At 39.8% G+C, this 10,413-nt stretch overlaps 1 protein-coding gene across 1 annotated transcript in view; it reads left to right on the top strand.

Moving 5' to 3' along the window:
• Positions 1–834: 834 nt before the first annotated feature.
• Positions 835–10,413, top strand: part of LOC112118555 (chondroitin sulfate N-acetylgalactosaminyltransferase 2) — a 37,327-nt gene continuing 27,748 nt past the window's right edge. Inside the window, exons 1-3 of the mRNA XM_029912017.1 lie at positions 835–902; positions 2,163–2,327; positions 6,056–6,171. Coding sequence (XP_029767877.1) covers positions 835–902; positions 2,163–2,327; positions 6,056–6,171 — 349 coding nt within the window. The remainder of the gene's footprint in view (positions 903–2,162; positions 2,328–6,055; positions 6,172–10,413) is intronic.

Genomic DNA, 10,413 nt, shown 5'->3' with positions numbered 1-10,413 from the left:
TCTTTCCTAAGAGGCTCAGTTGCAGAATACTACCGATTTCCAAATATAGCCATTATGTAACATTGCTTTCGCTGCTTTCTCTGCTGTTTGAACGGTATTGTATGTAGAGTTGCTCTGTAATTTATGAATACTGTATGTTGACCTGGATACTGGGATGTTTACTGTATGAACATATTGGTTTAGTCTGTAAGAAAACAAGCAGGAAGGACACAATGTCTTAAGATGAGCCACTTCATGGTAAACACTAAAGGTTTGTTATGGGACAATTGGAGAGCCCCCCATGGCGCTGAGGCTGATGGCTTGGCCTGTTATGGAGCCTTGCAAACCTTTTTTTGCCACACAGATCCAATGGTGGGAATTGGAAGATCAAAAGGATTATAGCAGTTAAAAAGACTGTGTCTGTTTTAGAGCGGGATTTGGTTGTTGGAGAGCTGGTCATACTGAGACAGGCACTCGGGTGTCTGAAGATGTACCTGCCATCATAGGATGATTGAGCTTTAGGAAGATAGGAAGGGTGTGTGTGTACTTTTGCTTTAAACTCCCTTTTCTCTCATGTTATGCTTTGTTCCTACTGTTAAACAGTGCTTTGGTTTTAAGAAGGTTGTCTGTGATCAGTAATGACCAGACTCTTGAGGAAAAGAACAGCAGGTGGTGAACTCCATAGGACCTGCTGGTGAGCGTAGTTGACATAGAGTACTGTAGCCCCAGGTCTGGTCTAAGAGAGGGAGAATTGCTGCTTTCTACCCTAGGAGATGTAAAGCCATATGGCCTGATGCCTAAGGGAGTGCATTCACAGTCCAGAGAAGGGAAAAAGGTGCAGCTTAACCTGTAACTATGACATGGACCATCAACAGCAAGAAGGAACAAATGGAAAGAGTAGCATTGGAGGAAATCTGTACCAGGTTTCCTAGGGGATGAGATTGGTAACACAAAAACTGTTGGCACTTGTCCTATGGCAGAAAATAAGAAAATCAGCATAAACTCCTGATTTCAGGAGCATTATGTAGCAGCACCTATGAGAGTGTCTAAAGATGAAACCTGAGACTTGTGTAAAATGTCAGTTTTTCTTCTGCCAAAAATACAGCTTTTTGCTGTGCACATGGCAGAATTTTACAATGTGAATCACTTTTGGAATTGTTACTATTTGCAATGAGACATGGGGGGAATTTTTTGTGTGAGATTGTTGTGGTTTTGTTTTGTGTTTGGAGTCTGGTCTTTTTTGAGAAGTGAAGTAAATCCACATAATGTTGTGCAGTTTAAAGAAAGTGTAGCATTCTTACCACTGTCTTTTATGATTGAATTATTTATCAGTCAGTCTTTATTTTGCCAAGCAACTGCATTTTTCTACCCAATTTAATATCAGTCATTGATAAGTACACTTTTTCAGTAGTTATCTGTTACAGATATGCTCTGGCACTTAATATTGCATTTTGGACTCTTCATAAGATATAAAATTGGTCTTGTATGCATCTTGTCTTGTGGCTCTTAAAATGTTTTCAATTAAAAACTATAACTTAATGTCACTGTATTCTGTAGTCATAGTGTGAAAGCATCTTAACCTCCTCATGTCAACATTCCCCCTGCCGACCAGCAGTGTGTCAGCCTCTGCACTGCTGTGAGCCTAATGACTAGGATAGAAATGAGCAATGTCTTTTTAAGGTCAATTTAGTATTTATGAAAGATGCCAGATTGACTACCCCAGAGACAGAAGTTCTTTATAAAGAACTAGGCTATTAGATCATCATGAGTAAAGCTCATTGTGGGTCGTGCTGCTGTGGATGGTTATGGAATCCATGACTGTTACTTTATTAAAGGGTGGAGGGGAGTAAATAGCATGCCCAAGGGACATTAGACAAATGTGGCATGCTATGGCTAATGAATGAGGCTGAAAATGATCTTTTAAGGAGCACAGTCGGTTTTCAGTCAGATGTGTCATAGCGTGGAGCTGATTACCCCTGCGTCTTGAGCCTCTCTGGAAGTCGCAGTTGCCAAGATCTCTGCTTCTTTCTATCAGACTTCCTGTTTCTGTCTCTTCCATATCTGCAGCCCCACAGGAAAGGAGTCGCTATAGTAACTGTCCTGTTATATTTCTGTGACTTTTCTGATTTACCAAAATTGTGACTCGGTAACTTTGTTTATTCTTCCTGTGATTTTTTTTCAAGGTTTTTCCCACAAAGAACTCATCTGGTCACCTGGCTTGTGAATTTATGGGCCAATGTGTTTGTGAAAAATGAGACTGTGATTGCAAATAAAATGAATCCTTGTAGCTGTGATCTGGCTTCAGATGAAGGATACACGGATTTAGAAGTATCAAGTGTTAGTGATCAGTAGTGCAGTGCTAAAATGAAATTGTGGTACCTCAGGCCTAAACTCTTATGGTCTTGAGATATCGGTTGTGTGACCTCCATTTACTACTTCCTTTTCTATTCTTTGTGCATTTCTACTGATTTTTAACATCTCTACAAAAGAAGAAAAGGAGAATTGCTCCAGCACAAAAACTCAGGCTTTAAAGTGAAATTGACCAGACCTGTGCGAAACTGAAAAAATGGACTAGCAAACATTGACTCAAGGTCTTCTGTGTGAGTTTGTAATCCTATCCAACCCTGTCATTGTTAGTGCTGCCTTTCTGTGAATATCAGTTAATGCTAAAGGTGCATTCCAGGAATAGGCTGCCAGGTTTTTACCTTTGTAGTGGTCCTACAGACACTACAAATTGTTAGTTTCAGTTATGAGTTTTTCCTTCTCTACATTAATAACTTCAGTTTTTACTAAGAATATTTCTCTTCCCCAGCAGGGAGAATTAAAATTCACTGTCATCTGTTTATAACAGATCTCTAGCTGTACTCATTATTTTCTTGTTGTGATCTTCTGTGGGTGGGCCAGTGAACTCTGCTGGCCAAGTAGAAGCTTTGACCCAAATTAAGGGCTATATACAAACCCCACTGAAGTTAACAAGAGCCTTTCCATTAACTTAAAAAGGCGTTGGATCAATTCAAATGATACAGGGATTTAACAGTTAGGGAAGTGCTGCAACACAATGTTGAAATACAGCCTTTCTGGAGACTGTCAAATAGCTCTTGGGTGTTGAGTGTGGACAAGCCCTTTATGGAGAAATTAGCTGTAGATAAGGTAGCTTCTCCTCCCTCCTCCCCCTTTTTGGTGCATTAAGATTATCTGTAGCTGAAGAAACCAGCTCACTTTAAAAAAAAAAAAACTACTGCAATGAGTCTCAAAACATCTGGAAGTTAAGACTCTGAAATTTATAGCTTCTCTAATGATCAGCAAGCATTCCTAGTAGAATTAGTATGAAGTTGGTGGGAAATAGGGTAAGATAACATGTTCAAGAGACATTACTAAGATTTGTACCCTTTGTCCATGAATTGCCAAGAAAAACAGTTGTAAAATGAAATGTTAATTTTGTGGTGCCTCTTGGTAGAGTTAGGGTCCTAGGATGTGAAATTACTGTAAATTTGCCTTTAGACTGAGTCATAGAATCACAGAAGCAGCCAAGCCACAGGATCATCTATAGCTTACAGAAAAGGAAAATTCTGAAGTGGAATATGTGAAAATAAGTATGTGCAGACACAACTCAAAAGAGTCTAAGAATATACAGAATTAGGTCATTACTATAAGCATAAAAATGCCTCCTCTTTAGGAAAGGCACTTTTCTATTCTTCACAAGGGACCAGACCAGAATGCTAATGTAACAAAAACAGATAAGTGTTTTGAATTAGCATTTTAGTTTGTTTCCTTGTGCTTGGAGACTAAATGAGCTCTTTTGTAAGGAGCAGATACACTTCTATATTTGAATATATGAAATGCAGTAGGAATAACAACCAGTTATTTCTGTATATCCTAACATATTTTTGGTAACATTGTGTGTACCTCGGATGTCTCCTTTTCAGAGGTGTGATAGTCATTCTTCTAAATCAATTGAATTTCTGTCAACCAGAATAAAAGACTTTTCCTGTGTGAAATCTCAACATGCAAAATTCCAGGATGTAGAAAGTCAGCCTTTAAACAAGGTCATGCTCAAAATACCATATTTTCCAGATGATCTTGTTATACCTTAGTTTTCTGCAGGTATTTAAAAAATGTCGTTTTCAAGTTCAGTGACTTAATTTTCCAATGTTGTGATGCTTTCTGCACCTTCACCCATCTCTAGAATTATATAGTGCAGGCCATCACTCTCCACTTAAAGCACAGGGCTTGGAAAAACTACCTGCAAGTCTGAAACTGATGTGAAAGGCTTACTAATAGGATCTGGGAGCGGTACCTTCATGAGAAACTGAGCACAATCATCCTCAGTCTCCTGGGAAGCGGTACTGAGTGCCCATCAGGGTGCCATCCCTGCACCCAGCATGAGGAATTTGTATTTCATATCAGGGATGACTAGCAAAAATATGTAACTTTGTTCTCCCGTCACCCTGCCTTCCTGGGACAGAGTTCTCCAAATCTTTATCCCTCGGTGGGACAGGACTTCAAAGGATCCCACTTGTTGATCTCTCTTCTCCTTTTTGGGGGGAGAGGAAGCAAGATGAGCAACATGCTTACCTCTGCTGTTGCTGCCAGAGACAGTTGTGAGCAGTAGTAGTGACAAAAAACTCAATCCTTTAGCTCGTTCAGGCAGGTGAGGAAAAAGACTCCAATCTCTTTCAGTCCTTTACACAGGACAAGATTCTAAAGGAGCAGTGGAGTGAGGATGAGAAGACGTGATGAGAGAAGTTTGGGTTTCTGGCTATCCGACTTAGTCCTGTGCTTAGTAGGTGTCTAGTAAACCTTTCTAGTTTTTTATCCAGTACAAAATTCTTTTTAAAGGCAATATATGTAAAAGGTGAGATTCTTACAGTAACATTAGTTTGACCTCTATGCATATAGATAATATTTTCTATTATATTAAATCTGCAAATTTAAATGTATACCATTTAAAAAGTACCCAGTGTCCAAAATGGCTGAGTTGGCATTGCTGTAGAAACACAAATATTTATATTTTCTGCCTCTTCATTTTAACTTTGCAACCTGATATGTTGCATGTAATTTCTCTTTTTTAAGGAGAGGGGCAATAGTGATGGAAAAGTTGCCTGTTAACATTGGCATTTACAGGGATATAATTAAATGTGGCTTTTCACATCACACATAAATAGGGTAAGGATGCAATTAAATGGCAGCAACATGTGATGGATGTAAGACCTATGTCTTGGCAAAAGCCTTTACCTTCTAGTAACAACCTAAGAATTGGTATTGTTTTTCATGGTCAGGTGGCATTGAGGAGGAGGTGGGAAACAGATTAGAGGGGAAAGAATTGAGTGGAGGCATCTGACTAAAGGAATGCAGGTGAAGTTTCCTTTATAGACCAACGTGGTGCAGTCTGTATGCAGTCTTAATGCACTGCATTAGAAATAAGTAAGATAGATTGATTATTGTTCCAACTGTAGCGGTACTTCTTACCAGAGTGCTTCATAAAACAGGGGTTTGTTATGTACATAGAGAAGGTGCTAGTAGATGTGGCTCAAGAATATGCAGTGTTTGTACTTGTACACTGCAGGTGGGTTTGTGTTAGCTCTTCACATGAAGATCTTAACAATGCTGACCATTGTCATATATATATATCTGGCCACAATAGATAGAAGCTTCCTTCACAAATAGTTCAACCGATCATACTTTTATTTCACCCATTACTGTCCTATCTATGTACCTCACAATCTTTCTACTGTATTTTTCCCTCTTCTCACCTCTGTGAGCCAGGGAAGTACTACTATCCCAGAGAAATGGGGGAACTGAGGCACAGAGAGACCAAGCGACTTGCCCCAAGATCAGACAGGGAGTCTTCCACAGAACAGGGAATTGAACCCAAGTCTACAGAGGCCCAGGCTAGTGCTGTAGCTCCTGGGCTATCCTTTCCTACTCAACAATGATGAGTTCACTACTAGCTATTTCAAGTCTGTCTTGAAATAGACTAGCTTAGCAGAATACAATTTTTTTGTTTTTGGTAATTTTGATGGATAATATAGATGTTTATTTTTAAACTTTTTTTTTTAAACTTCCATAATTGTAGGACATTATGGGGGGCGTCAGTCAAATTAATGACATTTGTTGTGATTCAGAACGTTAATGCTTTTGAGTTAACTGTTAAAACACCATTTGTCAACCTCACGTGGCAAAATCTACAAAGTAAATATCCTTAAATCAAACTCTGATTTCTCAAGCAGCATTTGTCTAACTTTGCCTGTCTGTTAATTTTGATTATCATTGATGGAAATATTTTTTCAGTTTGTGTGTGTGAGTGAAATTGACATTTGCTGATTAAATGGCTAATCCTTACAAGCCTGTTTATAGATCACACTTTATCAAAGGATTTTATAGCGAGTTGCAAATGTTAACCCATTTTAAGCTAGACACTAAATGACTGACCAAGCTTCCCTCAGTTGACAGCTCCAGCTATTTGCCAATACCCAATGACAGTTGGTTCAGCCCATTAACCCGTGACCCTCTTGTAATTGCCAGTGACTTGACTCTTTCCCTTGCCCTTGAGGCACTTCGTTACAGGCACTTCCTCATTTTCCCCAAAGGCATAACAATAACCTAGATGTTCTCATCACTTTCCTTTTAATGATTAAAGTTTTCATTCATAGATTGAAAATGATGCCTAATGTTTGTAGTATTACTTTCTTTCCCCACTTATATACTCATATAAATGCTTCAGAAGACCGAAGTGCAAACATTAACCCCTGTGCTCCAAATCCCACAGGTTGTGGGATTTAGACTCTTTATTTTTTCCCCTGGAAAAGAATTATTGTTCCTCAAGCCCCTTTCAATCCCCAAAAACTGATTGCCATGTTGACTGAATTATTGGCACTCTGCCTGTGACTCAAAGATCATGAAATGCTGCCATTGCTGCGATAGTCACAGTTCTGGCTGGGAAAGCCAGCTAGTATAGTGAAGGAGACCCAGGATTGGCATTACAGAATCTGTTTTGATTCAGCTACAGCCTGATCTTTACTTGTTGTAAATAGACTAAGCCTGAGAGTGCCAGTTTTGCCAGGTTCAGGTGTCTACAGCTTCCACTGAACTAATGCCTTTCTGTATACAATACTTAGATTTTTTTTTTTTTTAATACTTATGTTTTAAGGGAACCTAAAATTCATTAGCCAGCAAATGATGTGTTTCTAATGCTTACTTTGCAGTAAAATTCAGAAGGAAATGGGAAAGGACCATTTATAAAATCAATATAATTTTCTACTAAAGAAAGGTTGGATGTCACTGTTACATCACTCCATGTCCTGGTTTTGTACTGCAGACTGGCTTTTTCTTTCTGCGTTGACTGACCACATCTGGACCCTGGTCAATAGTTTGAGGACACATCTGTTATTAATCACTTTTATAGAAGTGGTTGTATTTATGTAATATTTTATTAGTAAAATGTTCTAGACATTTTTCATTCATTTTCCCTTCTTAAGGACTTACTGGGTTTAATTACTTGAAATTACTTTGTTATAGATGTTTGTTTATATATTTTTGTATTAAATTGTTCAGTAATGACACATTCAAAAAATGTCTGTATTTGATAGCTTTTGCCTTTGATTCATCTTGTTTAGGTCTTCCTTCAACCTCTCTAGTTTGTTCCTTAGTTAAATATTGTTAGGCATTGATTCTGGCAACAGGAAGTGGCTAACTACAGGATTCCTCATATACATGTACACTTCAATCAGACCACTCCTGTTCATGAAGTTCAGCACGTGCACAATCAGGGGGCCGTAGTCTCTTACTTGAAACTCTGGGTGGCTTGATGCTCTAGTCTAGAGTTGGTACAACAGGCATATTTGAAATCCCAGGTGATATTATGTGTAGTAGAAGTGTGGTCTGTGCACAGAATTGAGATGGAAGAATTCCAGGCTTTGGCTCTGGTTCCGACTTTGTGCCCTTGGGCAAGTCACTTAATCTTTCAGCCATACTTATCACACTTGGGAATTAGGTGTAACAGTGTACATAGATGCATATTTTATCAGTGCATGACACTTACCACAAAGTGTCATCTGAGAACAGATTTACTTGATATTGTAGCAACAGAGAAATAGTGTGGAATCTGTATGGTAGGGTTGGATAAATATTGACTTAATAGTTACTGCCACTGTACATCAAACATGTGCAGGATGTGGTGTGGCATAATGACTTGATTGGTGAGAGTTTGGGAAGACTGCATCTCTGGCAGATACTAAAATTGTGGGTCATTCCAGTCATCACAAATAATGTAATGGTGTAACCATTTTCCCCCCTGCAATCTTTTCTTTTAATTATTTACATAGTAAAACTAAATTGATATTCAAGTCTGGATACTCAGGTGAATTTCCACTAAAGTGCCCCAGAGAACAGTTTCACAATGTGGTCGAGGGAAGTGCAGTTAATAGCTCTTTTTTGGTGATGTCGGGGAGCCCTGATGTTGCTATCTGAAAACAGGACTAAGAACTCCCTTTAATGCTCTTGGGAGACACAAGTCTTGAATTGAAAGTCCTAACATTTGTCTTTCTAGATTCCCTGCAGTAGGGAAGAGGCTTACTTAGGATAGAATCTTTTGAGCACATGATGAGAATTGTGGGGAGCTCCTACAACTCATGTATGCCCAGAGAAAGGAGGTCAGACCTATTGGGATGACTGATGTGCTCACATTTGTCTCTCTCTCTCTTTCTTCTCCAAAGACAGAGGGTGGAAAAGTCTTGCGAAAATTAAAAGGAAGAACAAAGGAGGAATGCCTGATTCTTGCACAGATTGCAGCATACCTGAATGCCCCCAAGACAGAGTCAGCCCAAGATTCCAAAAAATGGATGTCCATAACTTACGATATAGTGAGTTTCCTTTATTTTTTGCAAGAGTGCTTTTCAAAAGCATGAACAATAATTTACTTGCCTTAGTAGCTGAGTTAATACATATTCACTTTTATTTCCTATTTGTTCTGTGTTTTGGGTTTTTTTCCCCCCCCCTCTCCTTTCCTCCTCTTCTCCCCCCCCTCCCCCCCGTAACCTTAATGGTATGATGGAAATACTCTTTGGTTGCATTGTGTTTAAGGGTGTATCCTTTGGGACACTATTCATTAAAGAGAATCCATCCCTTATATGTGGAAGAATCAATCCCAATGTTCATTTCAGAACAAGTTTGTTTTGGTTTCCCAATCATGGTGACAGTGTAATTGGCTCTTTTCTGCCTTTCTCTCATTTGTCCCCATCTGATCATATTTAGTCACAGGGTTTCATTTGCTACCTACATGCAAAGAATTTGCAGATCTGCCTTTCCACCCTACTCTCTCTTCATCAGAGTCTGATTGATTCTCTGATATCTCTTCTGGGATGTTATGCTGCCAACGTAAACTTAACATGTTAAATACTGAATGCCGTCTCTTCTCAGACTCTTCCCCCTCCTCCTTTTACTCACGGTTTGCTATTCCACTCTCCTTCCTGTCCCTCAGTATTCAAAGATGCTTCCATTGTTTACTTCTGTCCTTTCCTCCCTGTCGCCCCAGTTTCCCCCCCCCCCCCCCAATGCTGTATCCTGCTGGTGTATTCTTTCCAATACATCTCAAAAATCTATTTTCTCTTTCTGTTCTCTTTGCTTGTCGTTGCTTTTAAAATCCTTCACAACTTATCTTGTTCTCTGCTTCCTCTGTCGTCTTCTGGTCCCCACTTGCCCCCTTTACTTCATCCTACACCACAGATGACAATCCCTTCACGTTCTTCACTCTTGCCAGTGGCTTCTTCCATGAATCATTTCTCCCTCTTGTTCCTCCATGCCCTTCCCGCCCCCCACCTTGAATTCTCTCCTTCACCTGGTCTTTTCTGCATTCACATTCTCTTCAAAGTCCCTCCTTAGCACATTTTGTACAAAAGGTCTCTAAACTCTAGTTCTCTTCCCCCAAAGAAATGTTGACTGCCCAAGCTACCACATCATGGCAAAAAAAAATAAACCCTCCTAGTAAATATCATGGAACCTGTGTGTGCAACTCACTCAGAAGTTGGAATATCTTACTACCTGTTGCTGGTTTTTTTCTTAACTTTTACCTATTCATTTTGTGTTGAAACACAAAGTTCTTTGGGGCCACACTCTTGTGTCTCACTATTCTATGGAGTGTCTAGCACACTGTTGTTAGGGCTGTCAAAATAATAGCTGAGGTATTGGCCAAGGATAAATCTGAGTCAGTTGGGGAATGCATAAAGCCTATTCAAATGAATATAAATTGCACTTGTAGATAAGAGAAAGCACAAGTAATTTAAAGCCCCGCCTCAACTCCGCCCCTTCCCTGCCTCCTCCCCCCAGGCTCTCAAGCCTAGGAGGGAGGGGGAGAAGCGGCACCCGCGCCGCGGCCACTCAGAGTCTCCCCCTCCCTCCCAGGTTTGAGAGCCTGGGAGGGAGGGGGAGACTCCGAGT

Source organism: Terrapene carolina, unplaced genomic scaffold, assembly GCF_002925995.2.
Source record: "Terrapene carolina triunguis isolate 2854851 unplaced genomic scaffold, T_m_triunguis-2.0 Scaffold149, whole genome shotgun sequence".
Taxonomy (NCBI): domain Eukaryota; kingdom Metazoa; phylum Chordata; order Testudines; family Emydidae; genus Terrapene; species Terrapene triunguis.
The sequence above is the reverse complement of the archived record's forward strand: the minus strand, read 5'-3'. Positions and strand labels throughout refer to the sequence as shown.